Source organism: Actinia tenebrosa, unplaced genomic scaffold (assembly GCF_029948245.1).
Source record: "Actinia tenebrosa isolate PJP-AT-01 unplaced genomic scaffold, QUT_ActTen_1.0 PGA_scaffold12__29_contigs__length_12842862, whole genome shotgun sequence".
Lineage (NCBI taxonomy): Eukaryota > Metazoa > Cnidaria > Anthozoa > Actiniaria > Actiniidae > Actinia > Actinia tenebrosa.
Genome location: NW_028292572.1, coordinates 3,556,653 through 3,575,100, shown reverse-complemented (window position 1 = coordinate 3,575,100; position 18,448 = coordinate 3,556,653). Strand labels below are relative to the sequence as shown.

Here is an 18,448-nt window from a genome sequence, read left to right as displayed (position 1 = left end):
TGTACAAATCTCCAGAATAGAAGGAATCTTTATCCATTTAACAAAGAGAAAAAGCTATAATGTCTACATCGAGAACCATGGTTCTTTTTATGTATATATTCTGGGCTGTAATTTCTCTCGAAGGTAAGCTAAGATTTATATTTTTTGTTTATTCTGAATATCGAGAAGTAAAAACTATCAACCGGACGTCGGCATTCACGTGAGAAATGTTGCTTTGTAGATGGTACTTTTTAAAATAATATAACGTTCAATTTGACAGCAAAATGGAAGATATTTCAAGTTATTGGTGTAAACGAAGAAAGAAAGGCGTTTTTCTTATAAATTATATATTTTATGTTTTTGTATACAATCGTTCAATTACCTCTTTAGTGACTAGACGCGACGGCAATAAAGCCATTTATTTTCTTGTTTTTGTATCACGTTATTCTCTAGCATATCTGGTGGTCATTATATTATTAAAGCACAAATCCTAAATTCTGCAGGAAGTAGCCTCGGTTTTCTATGGAAATACTTTGAACATTCATGTGTTCTAGTACCAGTCTGTTGAATTTCAAATTCACATGCCAGGTAGCAAAAAGCACATGTACATAATGATTGAGGGGTTTATTCCTTTGATGACTTGCTATGATGGGGTCCCCGGCCTGCGGATTTTGGTAGAATTTTCGCGCCACAACTTGCTTGCATCCCTTAAACTCGAATGGAGACTCTTGCTACGACTACGCCATGCAACCGCTAGAATTTTGTAGTAATGATTATGAAAAGCAATAATATATAAGAATGCTGCACTATGGATTAGTTATCCTTTCTTTAAGAATGATTAGTTTAGTGTTTAACATTTCCATTTTTAGCAAATTATGTCAACGGGCAGCAAACGGCATCTAAAACATTCAAGCAATATTGTGTTGATACACACAATTCGTATCGCAGCAAACATAAGGTGAGTTGCTTATGTTAGTCCAGACTAAGACCCCTCAACCTTAACACACAAACTACTTTAAAATAAAAACATAAAACCATCATGAATACGAACAAAAATCTTCTAGAAAAAAAGAAAGATAAAAAAATTAAATTAAATGCAGTACAACTAATATATCACTGTAAATAAATATCACTAAATATCAATGTAAAATATAAAATATAAATAACAAAGTTTACAGCTGCGCTTTTCCGCATCTGTATTGTTTAAGAAAATAGGGGGAATTTTGTGTTCTTTGTTGTTGATGTTGTTGATGTTGCCTTTTTGGACCTAATTATCCCGAAAAAGTCAAAAAAATGACAGTCTTGAAATCATATTTTAAATATGTCATTGGAAGCATACCTCCGGCCCCCATTCGCAGTTTCCTGCCGCCCCCGAAAACAAGTGGCATGAAATCCAATTTATTAACTTTTATTATATAAACTATAGTTGTTTACAAAGATTTCTACAACTGAGAAATTTCGTATTTCAACACATGTAAAAAATACGATAATTTTCACGTGTAAAATTATAACCAATCAGTTTGCAGTATTCTGTGACGTCATTGCTCTCACAGGCGCGGGAAAATCACAACGGTCGGCAGCTTTGTCTCGTATGTGGTTGCAAAGATTGCTCACTGGATCGATAATTTTGTTAAAATTATCGAAAATTAAGTTCAAAAACATGGCTGAATGGTTTGTCACATATGATTTACAAGACGTCATAGATTTTATCGAGGAGGAGGAAAATGCAAACACCAAAAAAAGACAAGAACGACCTGTCGCTCATTCAGTTATTTCTCACAACTGAGGAGACTCGACCGTTTGAAGAGATTTCCCCTCAAGAACTCGACCCGTATTTGTCCAGATTTTTGCTATCAGTCAGAACGAAAAACGGTGAGGAACCAACAACCCTACGAGGGTGAACAGTCTAGAGTTGAACTTGATTTGGGTTTGTTTATTTGAGACTGTACTTATATATTCTCGGTTTTATGTCGAATTTAACTTTGTATTTGGGATGTTTTCTACAATAAAACTCCGAATTGTTTTGAAAAAAATACAGTGCTATGGTTCATATAATAAACAGAAAAATACATGGCCGCTTGGAGATATGGAAGTTATCTTCTCGTGTTCAAATTTGATATCTCACTCGTTCGCTGCGCTCACTTGTGAGATATCAAATTGAACACTCGAAGATAACTTCCATATCTCCGCGCGACCATGTATTATTCTCTATTTCTATAGGTGCCAAATATAAAGTGGTCAGACACACTGGAAAAAGAAGCCAAAAGCTGGGCTCAGTATTTGTCTGAAAGCAATAACTTGTTTCGTGGAAGCAAAGGCGAGAACCTCTACTTGTCAACTAAAGTCCAGCCTTACACGGCCTCGTCTTGCGAAACTGCTGTTAACGAGTTTTATACCGGAGAGAGCAAATATAGTTATGACAGAGCTCTACTTTCACGTGCTTCGGAGAGATTTACACAGGTTTGTGTTTTATCTTTTTGTCATGGTCTGCTGATCTGAGAATAAATGTTTGTCAGTAAGTAAGAATCATCATCTTCGTCACTATCATTATTATCCCTTTCATCATCATCATCGTCATCATCATCATCATATTATTATTATCAATATCATTATCATTATCATTATCATTATCATTATCATTATTATTATTATTATTATTATTATCATCATTATTATTATTATTATTATTATTATTATTATTATCAATTTCTTATCATTATCATTATCATAATATTTCATTATAAATTACCGCGACCTAACATCTATTTCACCCCGGCCTGCTCTCAGTCTGACCTCTAGCTCAGCTGGTAGAGCATCGGTAGTACAATTCCGAAGCCGTTCGTGGGTTCAATTCCCAGCGAGGTCGGAAATTAATTTTTCCGAATTTAATTCCAAGGGTTTTCGCCCGGAATAACCTCGTTCCCAAGCACTATAACTTATCTATATTTCTATATCTTCATATATTTCATTATATATCATTCTAATTCTATTTCTAATTCTCATTTTCATCCTCATCCACATTAGCATTAGTGTTATACTATTAGCATTATTATTAGCATTAATATTAGCATTATTACTATCATTATCATTATTATTATCTTTTTAATCAGCTTGTATGGAAGAACACCTTGGAGATTGGAGCCGCAGGGCTACAAAGAAAAGATAATAAAACAGTAGTGGTAGTTCGTTATAACCCGCCGGGAAATTATAATACGACAGTGGCGTTTAAAAGTAATGTTTTCCCAGCGTCGTCAAAACAAACAAGTTCTAGCCAAAGCGATGCTTCGCATGTCCAGATACAAATACCGCTGACCTTAGTAGCTGTCTTGGCCGCTATGCATATTTTAGCTTAAGGTGGAATTCCGGAAAGTCATTCGATTCTACTGTTGGACACTAAGCCCAACCAATGGGTAGGACTATACCGAAAATCTATCCAGTTTTGGTACTTAGGGGACCGTTTCTACAATTTGAGACGAAGTTGCTGTCTCTGACCCTTTCTCTCTCATCCGGCTCTGGCTCTATCTCTTGACGAGTAAGGTTATGAATGGACCTCCACATAATGTTTTTCCAATTCAGACCAATCAAGAAGTGTAATTTCTATGAGAATAAGATGCTTTGTTCGAGTTGTATCCATATTCAAGTGTCTTCTAATGTGCAACCTAGCACAAACGTCAAACAAAGAAATTATACTCTATTCTAGGAAATGATACGCGGTCTGAAATGGGAAAACATTACGCCCGAACGTGCCTGGACCGAGGTCTGTTTAATTGGAACAATTAAGATAATACTTCTGTTTCGCGAGTTCTCTGTTGCTTAGGGTAAGCCTCAGTTTTGTACATAATTTTCATGTGTTCCAGTGAAAGTCTGTGGATTAATAGCTGCAGAAGTCTAAAAATAATCTAAAGAAAATGGTAGACCTTATTAATTTTTTTTTTTTTTTTTTTTTGGACAATTTAAACGTTTTGCGTTATCGTTTTTCACGGATGACGTCACGATTGTGCAAAGCTGGATAGAAATGCGGACAAGCCAAGCTAAGCGCACATGTTAGAGTGCATACCACATATATATCCGTGAAAAACTTTGTAAGAAATTGCATAAATAAGCAGAAATTAGTAAGTTTAGTAGGCCTTTGCACTAATTTGTACAATTTTGTAAGGTAATTTTTCAACGCAAAGTTTTATTGGAAGGAGCGAGGGCGTGCACGTTATATTCACCTGTAGGTGAATATAGCATCATACATATGGCGTAAATTGTGACTAATGAGCGAGAAATGTGTGTAAAAATACTAAATATGGATCTTACACGCGTGAAAATGTGCTTAAGTGTGTTGAGGACCTTGTTTAAGAATAAAGTATTGCGTGGTCGATACTAAACATCTACTGTATATTAACATGTAGTTTATTAAATTTTCCCTAAGCTTTCGGAGATAATTCTCCATCATCAATAGTTACATGTTAATAGTTAGCTTTAGATGAGTTAATTGTTGGTTAAGATTAGGATTTTCCCATTTTATGTGCATCGCTTCTTTGAGGTCAACTTGATACTTCTTCGCACGGTATGTTGAGGAAGCTTGTGAGAACGCTTCCGAGAGATGTTCTCCCGGATAAGCGTTCACAAAGGACGGCTCGTTACAGACACTAAAGAAAAACGCTTGCAAATGCGTTCCTTTGGACACTTTTTTCCAAGAATTCAAAGAGTTTGAGGCAGAATTTTTTTCCCCTCAAGTATACAAAAAATAAAAAAACAAAAATGAAAATAAAAATAAATAAAATAAAAATCGCCAGCGACCAAGATAGTGTATTAATAAAGACAATATGAAAGAATTAGCTTTAGGTTTCAAGCATGGACACTAAGTTGACACGGCTTAAAAACGCGTGATTGGTTAATGCAAAATATTAACTGCGGATGCGGATGGTTTTCCGCTGAATTTAGCGCGGGCTTTCAGTTCAAAATGGCGGACGAGAAAGGATTCTTGTCGAGCGCTTTTTTTCCCCGAAAATCGAATTTTTTTTACTAACATATCTGGATTAAATGCCGTAATTGATCAAGAAAACAAGTCAGATGAGTATTTTGATCTTACGTGAATGGTTAATTGTATTGTTTTTAGTCTTATTTGGCCAAAAACAAGTCATCGAAGCGTATGTATTTGAATAAAAAGACAGCGAAGAAAGGCAATTATTGCGCCGTATCATGATCAGTCTGGCTACAGCCCTGATCAGTAGATGTTATCTATTATATTTACGTATACGTATAGTACAGTTCCAGGAATTATCCGTCCCTCCCCCCATGCAGGAATTATTATTTTAAGAACCCCCTACTCCCAGAAAGTTTTTTTTTTTTTCTTCCATAATTTTCGTTGTTCTCGAATCAAAAAAAGCTCTATTACTGAGAATACCTCAAACACAACTGTGGATATGTGGTAACAATTCTCAACAAATATTTAGAGCAACATATTTCTTTAATATTAATGTACATGTGATTTCCTTTTGCTTTATCAATGCTGGCGATATTTATGAACATCATCGGGAAATGCGTAGTTGTCTAGCATATCTGGGTCTAGAGCTCAGAATACCTGGCCCACATAAATGTAAATTAATTTCTTATATTGTAAAGCACTATTGGGCATAACTTATACTGGAAGTACCGCTATATGAATAAATAAACTATTAGTAGTAGTAGTATTAGTATTATTATTATTAAAGGTTTTATAGTAAGAATTTTGTTACATCGCTTTTGGTATCATCTTTATCACCAATATATACTGCTTGCATTGCTTTCATCAAAGTTGCTATCATCTCTATTAAATTATGGTGGGAGGGAGGGTCAGAACAAATTGTGCCTTACGACTACCCACCCCCTACCCCTCTGCCCACGCCCCCACCTTATGAATATTAATATTGACCGGTCCCTGAGTAAGTTATGTGTTCAGTAATACCGTTATTCGGCCCATTTTTTGTTTGTATTTTCAAAATTTAAGCTCCACTAAACAGCAGGCATGCTTGTATATACCAATTGTCAGACTGAGAACAAGATCAATGTAGTTGTAACTACACGCAATCTTCTTTTCTTCACTATTCCATATTCACGTATTTTAAAAACAAAAAAAACTATATTTTCTTGATTTGTAGCTTCCAATATTCATAATAATAAGGCGAATAAATAAGAAATATATTTTCAAAAATGTTACTATTTTGAAAATCCAATAAAATTGAGCGGATTTACGGAAATATGATCTACATTTGCCGTCTTAATAGTTCAAAATGGCGGACGAAAGCGTGAAGTGGCCCATTACCTTTTGCATTTGTTGAATAGACGAATAGTCTTGAGGAGTCGCTTGACGTATGACAAACTTAGAAGACATCATGAAAAATAGCTAAAAATACATGCAATTCATAATAAATTAAAAACTCCACTAGTGAAGATAGCGGTCTTCCAGTTCACATACCGGTCTTCCTGTGTTATGTATTTTATTTTTAGGTTGGTCTTCCTGTGGTTTTCAATGACAGGGAACCCAATCCCTTGGTTTGTTGACTTCTCGAAGCTTTTGAAGTTTTGCGAATTAGCAAACAGTTTACGCATGGGAATGTCGTTATTCCTCGCCTCGATCTTTACAAAATGCTGACAGAAATAACTTAGAAACATCCACTACTAAGATGTCTGCTAAGCTCCTATCATCGCTTGTTCAAACTAAATCTATCGAGCTTGTAATGGCACCGATTGCAGCTCAGGTGAAATCATAAGACTTACTTTGAAACCTAACGACAGTTTGTTTATCGCTTTGTCGGCGAAATAACGCCTTAAATGTTTATTTTATGCTACTAAAAACTTTTATACTTTCCTATCTAGTTTATATTTTTGAAATTTCTGTACATAATATTTATTATAATACCATTGATTTGTACTTGCTCCAAGTTATTGTAATTTGCTTCCAGATCAAAAGATGGAACTCCATATATATCTACACAGATTTAAGCATATAATCTCTGAATCGAAAGATCGTTTTTAATCTATCATAATATTTTTTTCTTTTAAGGTATCCCAGCTGATAATACTAAATGAAGCCGGAGAAAGGGATGGTATTCCTATGCCAAACCTGGTCTCCTTTGCCAGGCAAATCAATGTCTCTATCGAGAGCTTAGTGTTGGCTGCTCAGAGCCTTGTTTCTGACAGCAATGATGAGGTACCGCCCAAGCTTTACTATCTCAGACATGGTTTAAAATAATTATTATGAGATTAATGAAATTAAGATTTCTTTAAAAATCTAATTGGATTTACCACTCTATAAGGAAAGCCTAACAGGTTTTGCAACCCCCTTGATAAGACAACTGATAGATCAAATTAGAATTTAGAAGTTGATTTTTGTGGAGGGAAGAAAAACTGGAGAACAGAGAAAAAATACTGGAGAGAACCAAGAAACAAGGCTACTTAAATACGATCGGCCTACCCTATGAGCAGAGCTTTTTTTCTGACCCTCAGAGATTTTTTCTCCCCGACCAGCCAGTCCACGGAGGGTCAGAAAAAAACTCTGCTCGCAGGGTACAGTCAGCCAAGCCTGGCTGGACTTGAATCTGGGTGGCCTTGGTGAGAGGTGAGCACTCTCACAATTATGCTTGTCACCTGTGCCTTTTAGATTTTAGAAGACTTCACTATACAAATGTGCTTTATGTACAACTGATCATGTCTTATACTTTAAGAAGTGTAAAATGTGCGCACATTTCTCTGTACTATGATGCATGTATAAAAATGCTGGGAGCTGTAGAGCATGAGAGAAGCAAGCTGTGTGTGCCTTGTACTATTTCTCTTCCTTTTCGAGTGCTCTACAGCCCCCAGTGTGTTTATATCACAGTACATAGGCATAGGCATATATTTTGAAATCCCTTTTGGCTTAAAATCCTTTAAGAGAATGAGGGTTGGTGTAGCAGTAGTCCAATAGTCCCCTTCACAGTTCCCTGCACCATCTTGAAAGGTAGCCATGCCTTTGTAAGGATGCGAGACAAACTGTAAGCTTGCAATGATAGAGACGTGAATAATTGTCAGAGGTGTTAAAAAAGGTCTCTATCATTACAAGCTCACTGTTCATCTCACTTTGATGCAAAGGCACGGCTACCTTTCAAGAGGGCACAGGGAACTGTGAAGGGAACTATTGCCCCTAGTGACTTCTAGGGTCTTGGGTTAAATTTCTGGACTCAGCTTCACATGTGCATAGAATTTATCTGTGTACTTTTGCATGTGCCCTGACTTAGATCATCCCAGAGTTTGTTTCAGGGTCTAATCTGTAAGTTATCTGCAGCCCTAACTTTGATCAACACGGAGATTGTTTCAGGGTTTGATTTTTGAGTTTAGACATGCCCTTAACTTTGTTCTGCCCAAAGAATAATTCAGGGTTCAATCAATGAATGGCAATGATGCCATGACTTTGATCAACAAAGAGTGTGGTTTAGGATAGTAATAAAAGTTGATGACTTTGGTTTTATCATTCATTGATAATATTGTAAAGTAATCTTTCTACAAGGAGGCAGTCACTGTAGTTTATTCCCCTTGAGAATATGGTCACTTTTTGTTGATAAATTATTTTTTTTTTGTAAACAGGATTTAAAAATAGAAATGCCAGAGGCATGTTCCATGTTGCGAGCTGCTGGTAATGGCCTTCATGAAGCAACCAATAAACTGTTGATAGAACCCCATTCCCATGACGTTCGCTACAGTCTTGTGGATTCAGCTCGGAATATCTTAGAAACAACAATGAATGTATGTAGACATGTATACCTTGTAAAGGGTGCATGTACAACATGCATGTATGCTTTTATAATAATCATGCGCTCTGAGCGATTAGTGGATTTAGTGCTATATAAATAAATATTATTATTATTATTATTATTTATTATTAGGCAAGCATTTAATGCACATGTATTTACAATTATGAATACATATGGGGGAGGTTGTTATGACCATGATTTTCGTAAAGTCTGTTTTTCCCTATGTTTTCTTTGGTCATTTTGTGGCAATCAAAAAAGAAGCTAGCCTCCTTTGCAGCCGTTCTTGGGTTCGTCATGCAATGTTTCCTGCAAAGGCAGGCTAGAAAGAAGCAAAATTGCTGCACAAGACATGCAATACAAAGTAGAGTGCAGTGAGTTCAATTTTAAGCTTTGACATATAGAGCAGAAAGCTTGGAGGATTTTAATACTTGTTTCCATTTTTTATATTTGTGTATCTCAAATGAATGTTATTAATTTTATCATCATCATCATCATCATCATTGTTATTATTATCATTTATTATTATTAATACATCAAGATAATTATGCAATTTTTCCAGGGTCCCTTGTCTAAGCTTCTGTGTTCTATGTTTTGAATCTGACAAGGCTTTTTCAAAACTTTGAATGTAAATGATATAGTCAGATGTGTTGTTATCTCCTATCAGGTGCTTTTAGTGTATGACAAGGCTGAAGTGCACAAGATTGTATGTGCAGCACACTGGGTCATGGACAGACTTGGCCTGACTGAGGCAGTCACTTCTCTTAAAGGATTTGTTGTCAGCTTCAAGGTAATGTTTGCAGATGAACAAAATTAGCCATTGTACATTAATAAACTATTCTGAGGTTGAGTTGGCCTTGGACCAAATTAGCATTGCAGTGCATTGTTGGACCATTTTTCTTAGGGACAGATTTAGTTAAGATGGCATCATTGATGTGGTTTCCCAAACCTCATTACAGCAAAGCCGTAGGACTTGCTGCAGTTTGTACCAACAATGCATTTTGGACTTTTTACTGCTTTTGTACATTGATGACCAATAAGCATTTTGGTCACTTGATCGTCTTGAAAAAATGTTTTGTCATGTTTATCAAACTGTGCATTTACTTTCAGGGTATCAATATTTTAAAATATCACAAAAATAATACATGTGCTGCAAATGCTTCAGCATTGTAACACTGTCCCCCTCTCTTCCAGTAATGGTGTATGGTTGCAACACTTACCTTCTTCTTTTATTTATGTCTAAAGGGATTTTCAGAGTCACTGATTCTTTTAGTCAGCCTGTGCGACAAGAGACAAAGAGTATGTATCAATGACAGATGGGTTACTTGGGCATGTATTTTGTACTTTTTATTGCCTTACATTCCAAAGACCTGAATTCTTAACTTAATTGTGCACAAGTTTTATACAATTGAACCCTACCCCTACCAACCCCAAGGATAGGTAGGAGAATTTAACTTTCATGTACTGTTTAACGGTCACAGATCAAAATAAATGCTGTTAAAATATTGCTCAAGTTATTGCTATGGAAAATGTTACAATATTGAAGGTTACTTTAAATTCACGCTTCTACATGAGCATTATTGCGATTCCCAGTCACACGCGACCAACTGAGACCTAAATCACAAACGAAAAATTTAGTTTTGGTGGACGTAAGTCAAAAGGGTTTCTTGATCATGTCTAATAAGGATTCCGACTCCGAATTTAAAACACTTTTAAACTGCAAAGCTCTCGGTATTCACTTATCTGATCTTGAAGAAACTCAAATCATATACTATTAGTCAATACGGTTTGTTTTACAGTTAAGCATTTGAGATTCAGAGCTGGAATCCTGTGACATTTTTGTGAGGTATGATAAAATTGAGACCCCTTTCCCTGATCCCCAGGACAAGGTGGAGAGTCTAACGCATCCTTCAACGTTAAAAAATTCAAATTCAAATTTATTTAGACAATGACAGGAAGAACATTTGTGCTATCGGTATGACTAAAGCTAAAGATTAACTCAATTAAGGGAGAATCCTTGATCTCTTATCTACAGTATTATGCTTTCGACAACTTCATCATATCTTAATCCATCAATGATATTTACAGGAGCTGAGTAATCCAAGTAAGAGATCAAGGCTTTTATCAGCCATGGCAATCCTTAAGAAAGCGGTTGGCTTGCTCTCCTCTACCATGCAATCTTATCTTAAAAACCCAACAGATGGACAGGCAAAGGTATCTGATAGTGTGATTTTCTCTCTCAAACTTTTTGCTGGAGAACCTTGCAGGTCAACCTTATCAGAATGCAATTTATAGGAACCTTTGCAGGTCAACCTTTGCATGTTTCCTGCGGTGCACCGGACATCCCCCTAATGCTGTAATTACTCTTATGCTTCTTTGAAGCGATACATAACATCTCTAATACATTTCATTTTGCTCATTCCCCCTCACCAATTCCTGGATCCGCCCCTGTTGGTATGTTAGTATTGATTGTTAAATAAATTGAAGGTTGGATGGTTGCTTATTCAGTTGGTTAGTTAATAGATTGGTTAGTTGGATGGTTCTACTGCAGACCCCTTGCACCGAGTCCCAAGATTATTCTGGGGGACAAAACAATAAATTGCTTTTGCTTTTTTTTGCTTTTTTTTTTTTTTCATAAAAAGACACGCCCTTGCGTGTGACAGCAAAGCAGCTCAATTTGGAGGACAAAACAAAAGAATTTCAATCTCAAAAGCATTGGAAACCTATTGTTATGTCCTCCAAATTGAGCTGCATTCCGAAAATTGCTAAGGGGTCTATTGTTTTGTCCCCCAGAACATTTCATCTAGGAAATCAATGCAAGGAGTCTATTTGTAAATCTACTCAGGTTTTTTGATGTTCTTTCATATGATTTCTAGGCAAACAGGGATTACGTTATTGGTCAAATAAAGTTTGCATGTACAGAAATTATCAAAATAGTAGAATCCAGAGGTGATGAAGATGGGACAATGGAGGAATCTACTAATATGGCCTCTACAATGGAAAAGGTTTGGAAATACAATATTAAAGTTAACGAATGAATGTAACAGGGCCATACTTATTGAAAAAAAAGCATGCAGTAAAATAGTCCATGGTCCATATCTTAAGTCCAGATGTGTGAGGCTTTAGCCGTATGTATGTCTTCATGTATCATATTATATAACACGTGGATCACCAAATGTATAGACCTCTTGCATCACTTCGAAATGAAGCTCAATTGTGGTGAGCTGAACAATTATAGGTCTTCAAGTCTCAGGAGACTGAAATATTTTCTTTTGTACTCCAAATTAAGCTCCTTTGGAGTCGCAAGGGAGTATTAGTAAGCGGTCTATTGGTAGGATTAAAAAAATGTACGATATACGACGTTCTTACTTTTCGACAATAGTAAGAAACGTTTGGTAGAAATGCTCAGGAATATAGCGAGGCCTCGATTATAGTGGTGCAAGGTACCATTTTCCCGCCAAATCCAGCACGATGTCTACTGTTCCTTTTGAGATTTAATACAACTTTAAGAAATTTATTCCGGGAAGGGTCTGTATCGTGCTAGAATTCAGTTAATTTCTCGAAGGGGGAGGGAATCCTTGAGAGCAAAGCCAAGGGTGAGTTTGTGTGACTTCGATACTATATTTACTGCATTTCTGGGTACTTGAGGGATTTTGTCTACAGAGGCACTCGTGAAACTTCCATTAGATCAAAGCTTAATTTATAAATGCGATTTCTTGCTGCTATTATTGTATTAGGCTCATCATCAGCTTGGAGCGAGCACAAGACTAGATACATCAAACCAAATGGACTGTTATCTTGATGCTATAGTACGAAGCAGTATGGCAGTAGCTCACACATGTGATGGAATATACAAAGAAAGAATCGTACAGGCCTGTCAGAAAGTAAGACAGTCATGATTGACGTTAAACTGTCATGTACAAAGATATTAAATTCTGGGCCCGGTTGTACGAAGCCTGAATAGCGCGGATAATCCTTATCCAGTGGATAAGTCGATGCTGTTATCCAATATATTTATCCACTGGATAAGATTTATCCGTGTGATAGCGCTATCCAGGTTTCGTACAGCCGGGCCCGGTTGTTTAGGAATGCCATGGTTAAAAAAGAATCTTGCCAAAGGCTTCAATAATTATTTTTTTGTTTGTTTGTTGATATAATAAACTAGCTGAATGGACCCTTTCCAAAAGTATCGTGGTTGTGAGACTAACATGGAAATACTAAAGAAATGATACCTTTCCTCGGCATTCCATTTGTATTTCCATGTTAACCTCGCATTCGAGACAATGTTAAGAAGGGCGGTGCATTGCAAAATCATTGTCTGGTTTAAAAACATAGACAAAAGAAGTTGAGACCGAAATGGTACATGGGTGATACGTTAATCAGATGTATCTAGTGATACAACTCGTGGATTGTTCATAAATTATTGCACCGACAGAATGCAGGGAGGCTACAGTATTAACACATCTTTTGACTGTGTATCTCAAAACAATACACCAGAGGATAAATATGTCATTTCCCAAAATACTTTACCTTTCTGTTTCAGCTTCTATTTTCCATATTTTGAGCCCGATAATAATGATGTATTTCCATTATTCCTATACATTACAGTTATAACATTTCCGCCTCACCATTGTATTTCCGTTACTTTTTCTTCTACTATTCTGCTCTTCTTTTTTCCTTCGTTCCTTCTTTTTTTCTTCTTTTTTTTTTTTTTTTTTTTTTTTTTTTTTTTGTTTTTTTCTTGTTCTAAGAAAAGATATACAGTAACCTTTTTGCCTTGACTTTTAGGTTTTAGAAACACGAAACGAGCTAGCAGATTTACAGAAGGCAGTTATGTCAAGCCCCGATTCTCTCAGGAAAAGGTATGCGCGTTTTGAACGAGTTTAATTTTTCTCGACGACTGATTTTAAGTGGGCTCCCCCTTGTTAAAAAATTATCATTTAATTGGACTAAACTATGTGACCTTGGAAATTCAGATGGTTGGTTTTTTTTGTCTTCCGTCGATTAAAAAATTACGGGATCTAGACTGTTAGACTCAGGTCAAACGCGGAACTTCACATGATTTGCACCTAATTGAAACAATGGATAAAAAGGCCGTCTTCTTTATTAATTTATTATTAATATATTAATTAATATTATTACATAATTACCAATGAAATATCTATTTTTCTCTATTTCGAAAAATTGTTATCTTCACACGTGAAAATAACATGTTATTTTCACGTGTGAAGATAACACCATTGCGATGGCTATTCAAAAATACACGGAAAGAATTGCCTGAAAAAGCCAAAACATACTTCATTGATAATTATATAATAAACAGAATATTACATGGGTGCTTGGAGATACGAAATTTATCTTCGAGTGTTGAAAATATCTCACTGTTCGCGTAATCTCCGCGCGCCCATGTAATATCCTCTATTTAATGTTTATTTGATTATTATTATTATTATTATTATTATTATTATTATTATTATTATTATTTGATGAAAGACGTCTTACCGCTTTGTAGTTCGTGCTTGAGATCGCAGGCTTGGTTCTCCGCTAAGCCAAACAATTATTTTTAATTATGTGAATTGAGTTTGTTTGGCGTGTTCTGCTCTTCCTTGCCACGAGTGTTTTTTCCAGGTTCTTCGGTTTTTCTCCCTCCGTAAAAATTAAAATGCCAGTTGAGTGTTGTAAATATAGAATGTAGTGGTAGTGCGTGTGGAGGGAACCTCACGGAAGAGCCCCGTACAGGGAGTGGTGGTACGGAAGTTTGAGATGGAAGAAACCGAAAACATGCGAGGGAAAATACCTCGTCTTGATTTGGGTTCCATAAATATTAAACTGATGTGTGTCATCTTGTTTGTCAATAGAAGAGAATTTGACATGACAGCAGAAAAGTTGTCTGTTGAACTGAAGAAACTTGACCGCCAGGTGACGACTGCCATTGCAGACCAAGTGAGCACGATGTTTTGTGATGTGGAACTGCCTGTCTATCAACTATTGGCTGCTGCTACTGCTCCAGTACCTGTAAGTATCATCCCAAACTGAGAGGATTGGAAATGGAGGTAGTCGTGTGGGTATTAGAGAGAGAGGGAGGGGGGTTATTGCTGGTTTTAATGCCCATTGATGAAGCACACTTGTATTTCTGTAGACACAACGCAAATGCAATTAAGTTTTTGCTTTAGCGCAAAAATAATAAGTAAAAATAAAGTGTGTATGATATTAGGTTTCGTGAGAAAAACAGGAACATTCTATTTCGATTATTTTTACATGTTCCAGAACGCAGCTATTTCTCGCTACCACCATATCTAAAATCACGTTGCAGGGCTGTACACAGATCCTTGAAAACTCTTTGAATTTTGCATTTCTTTAGAAAACTAAAAATGAAACGAAAATGTCCTTGACTTTGCATTAATCATCCTTGGAACACAAAGCAATTGTTTTATACTGATTTTACGAAAAATAAATTTGATAATATTACTAATTGGATTCCTGATATCAGTGCATGCAGTGGAGACTGAGGATGGCTTTTACGTGAACCGCAGTCCTGGAGTAATGCAGGCTCAATACATGTGCTCGAGCTATATGAATAGAGTATTTTAGTATTTTCCTTCTAGTTTCTTCTGATTGTTTCATTTCCCGATAGGAAACGATGAAATTAAAGGGAAGGTTTGCTGCCCTTGAAAAAACATCGTAAAACTTCCATTAAAAGTCCTTGAAAAAAAGTGAGAATACTTGTGTACACACTGCGTTGGCAGAGCTAAAAAAAATACACTACGCATTGGTAGCTTTATTGAAAGCTTGGAAATAAATTATTTTTGGTTGAAGAAACATTTACAGCAGTTATGAAACCAACCTATAAAACACCACTTGGCATGAGCTTTATTGATAGTGACTGAATATGTGACCACGGGGGAACCCCATTGGACTACGCCAACGATACGGCGACCATCTTGGATCGCAGGGCATAACGGGGCATCCAGGGGGCAAATGAAGCTTTGTTACAGTAATGACGTCTATTGATATCAAGAGCTCACCAAACGAGAATACAACAAAAGATGGCACCTCGATCACCTTTATCCATAAAAGAAAGACCAACCAAAACTCCATTTGTTTTCTGTTATCTTTGATAGCCACCTTATCGCGAAACGGTCCATTTGAGCAGATACGTGCCAGGGAACTTGGACCTTAATCAAAGTCAGCGCACGGCTAGTTAACAGATTGAGATTTAGATTTAGCATTTAGGAAGAAAAACCCTCGAATCAAGGGAGAGACCTAGAAATCTCTACTCACGTGTGTGTCTGGGAATCGGACCTGAGAACCCTAACGATGAGAGAGCGAGTGGACTTTTACTACACCACATTTTCCTACCCGCTTAATCCGAATTCAGGAACAGGATTTAAAAACTCTTGAATTCGAAGACTAATGAGCGCGATAGCTCTAAGAAGCAACATCTTATGCTTGAAGGTTTCAAGGTTTCAAGGTTTTTTTATTTCCCAGAATGAGAATTTTATACTTTACATTACTATTTTAAAAAACTTAACTGGGAGGAGCAGAAGAAAAACAACCCAAAAGGGTTAAGAGAATATTTCTGCACCTTGGAACTATATAATACTTTCAAAGAAGGGGGAAAGAGGCAAAACGAAAATAGATTCAATACACATAAAACGTTATATACAATAAAGTGAAGTTTGAACTAAATTAACGTAGGAAATAAAGTTAAATTGAAGCAAAGCCTAAATAGAATCAAAATTCTAAAGCAACAGATGTTTTTTAAGCTTATTTTTAAAGACTTTATGTGTTGAACTGGTTTTTATATTATGTGGTAATTCATTCCAGCTTGTGACAGCTGCATACTTAACACCAAACTTCCCATAATTCAGGTTTACTGGAGGGACATATAAATTCTTTTTGATTTAGACCGCGTATTGTAATTGTGAATTAAATCTGGTAAATGGTGGTCAGTAACTCATCAGGGAGTGAAACGTCTAACAGCCATATAATACATTTCTTTAGTGGGATGGAATTTTCAATTTGAAAATATATCCCAAATGCTTGATTAAAGATTCAGTGAATCTCCTCTGAAAGAGGAAATATTCTGCGCGTGATATGCAGTAAGAGAAGTGGCACTTGAAACTAAACTCACGATTCCAAACATGGTGTCAAAACTCCTAATTTCAGTTGATCGCATATCTAAATTTTCTTTAGCTTGTTTATAGTGTTACACTTTTCAACTCCCTTATAAGTTTCTGATGTGTTTTTTCCCCCAGAGTGGCAGTACGACAGCCCAGGATCAAGCCCTTCTGAAAACAAGACAAAAGGCAGATCAGTTCGATAAACACACGGCCAGGCTGGTACAAGTGTCTAGGCAAGCTGCTTCAGTATCTGCTGATACAGGGAGTAAGTTTGATGTAATACATCTCTAAAGAGTACTGCATATACAGCTTTTTTTCAAAAAAAACAACATTAGCTGAAGATTTTATTGCATGCTGCATGTTATATGTTGTAATTTGCATGTTGAATGTTGCATTTTGCATACCAAGTCCGAACTGCACTATCGGAGATGTGACGACAATCAGCGAATTGTTAAAACAAAGCTAATAGAAAAATATATATAAACATGTATATTATCTAAACATTGCACCAACCTTTTTTGAAATAGCTGTATATACTGTAAACGTAAGGCCACGCCATCGATCCATCCATCCATCTCTCCGTCCGTCCGTCCGTCCGTCCGTCCGTCCGTCCGTCCGTCCGTGCATCCCTCAATCCATCCATCCATCCATCCATCCAACAATTCATCTATCCAACCATTCATTAACTCGCTCACTCAATTCATTATTTTGTTTGTGATGTTCACAGGAGTTCATATCATCAAAGCAATATCAACAGAACTCGAGAAAATGGCTCCAGTAATCGCCACAACTGCTTGTGCAGTGAGGCAAAACCCATACGATGCAACTGGTGTGGAGAGACTGGGACTACTACGTCAAGAGTGGGCCAATAGACTACAGATATTGACGGATGCTGTAGATGATGTGACAGATATACAAGACCTGATGGACACTACAGGTTGGGTTTTTTATAATTGTCTAAATGAAGTCAAACCGAATGAAATAAATCGTCCTTGAATAGCAGATATAATGGACGCATGTAAATAAGATAGAAATGAGATGCGAGCGAAATGCAAGTAAAGGTGCAAATTAGATGCAAAAGGAAGGCAAATAAAATGCAAATGAGATGCAAATGAGACAACAACCATTTATAATAATAATAATAATAACTTTATTTAAGTCTCTATCTTCTAGCCGGGCACAAGTACCCTACTAATCGGGGAGACTAATTTGATCGGCCCGATAGCCTCACTTGTATGATTCGTAAAACAAAAGACTTTATCATTGCGGGGTCAACTGTAATAACAGCTATTGTAGCACTTGATACCCAGTGGCTAAAGTAAAGAGGTGTATTTTATCGCCTCCAGAGCTTAAATGCAAATGTCTTCTCACCGCTTTTGCATTGTATTTTAGAGGCGCATGTACAGCATGATGTCGCACTGTGTCACGAAGGACTAATAGAAGAGAACACCGCTAAAATAGTCCAGGCTTCTAGAGACGTGCTCGGACGAGGGCATCGCGTGGTCCAGATAGCAAAGAAGGCCATGGCGAGTACTGCGAATCCGTTATTCAAAGGAGAACTACTGACAGCAGCGAATGAATTAAACACAGGTA

At 36.6% G+C, this 18,448-nt stretch overlaps 2 protein-coding genes across 2 annotated transcripts in view; both read left to right on the top strand.

Moving 5' to 3' along the window:
• The first annotated feature begins 5 nt into the window (after positions 1–5).
• On the top strand, positions 6–5,651 carry LOC116286845 (Golgi-associated plant pathogenesis-related protein 1). The gene is made up of 4 exons (XM_031693434.2): positions 6–123; positions 849–937; positions 2,200–2,439; positions 3,090–5,651. Exons 1-4 carry the CDS (start codon positions 60–62, stop codon positions 3,330–3,332), a joined length of 636 nt encoding a protein of 211 aa, XP_031549294.1. The 5' UTR covers positions 6–59; the 3' UTR covers positions 3,333–5,651.
• An 847-nt stretch (positions 5,652–6,498) lies between these two features.
• LOC116286856 (uncharacterized) overlaps positions 6,499–18,448 on the top strand; it is a 34,687-nt gene continuing 22,737 nt past the window's right edge. The window contains exons 1-13 of the mRNA XM_089028435.1: positions 6,499–6,707; positions 7,013–7,159; positions 8,569–8,727; positions 9,400–9,522; positions 9,978–10,031; positions 10,821–10,946; positions 11,609–11,737; positions 12,470–12,616; positions 13,521–13,594; positions 14,591–14,747; positions 16,991–17,120; positions 17,583–17,792; positions 18,248–18,445. Coding sequence (XP_088884561.1) covers positions 6,633–6,707; positions 7,013–7,159; positions 8,569–8,727; positions 9,400–9,522; positions 9,978–10,031; positions 10,821–10,946; positions 11,609–11,737; positions 12,470–12,616; positions 13,521–13,594; positions 14,591–14,747; positions 16,991–17,120; positions 17,583–17,792; positions 18,248–18,445 — 1,729 coding nt within the window. The 5' untranslated portion in view covers positions 6,499–6,632. The remainder of the gene's footprint in view (positions 6,708–7,012; positions 7,160–8,568; positions 8,728–9,399; positions 9,523–9,977; positions 10,032–10,820; positions 10,947–11,608; positions 11,738–12,469; positions 12,617–13,520; positions 13,595–14,590; positions 14,748–16,990; positions 17,121–17,582; positions 17,793–18,247; positions 18,446–18,448) is intronic.

Excerpts from the sequence above, each read along its gene's own strand:
- LOC116286845 (XM_031693434.2), top strand. The coding sequence starts at position 60 with ATGTCTACATCGAGAACCATGGTTCTTTTTATGTATATATTCTGGGCT. Across the intron at positions 124-848 it reads GGCTGTAATTTCTCTCGAAG|CAAATTATGTCAACGGGCAG; the intron begins GTAAGCTAAGAT and ends TTCCATTTTTAG. Across the intron at positions 2,440-3,089 it reads CTTCGGAGAGATTTACACAG|CTTGTATGGAAGAACACCTT; the intron begins GTTTGTGTTTTA and ends CTTTTTAATCAG.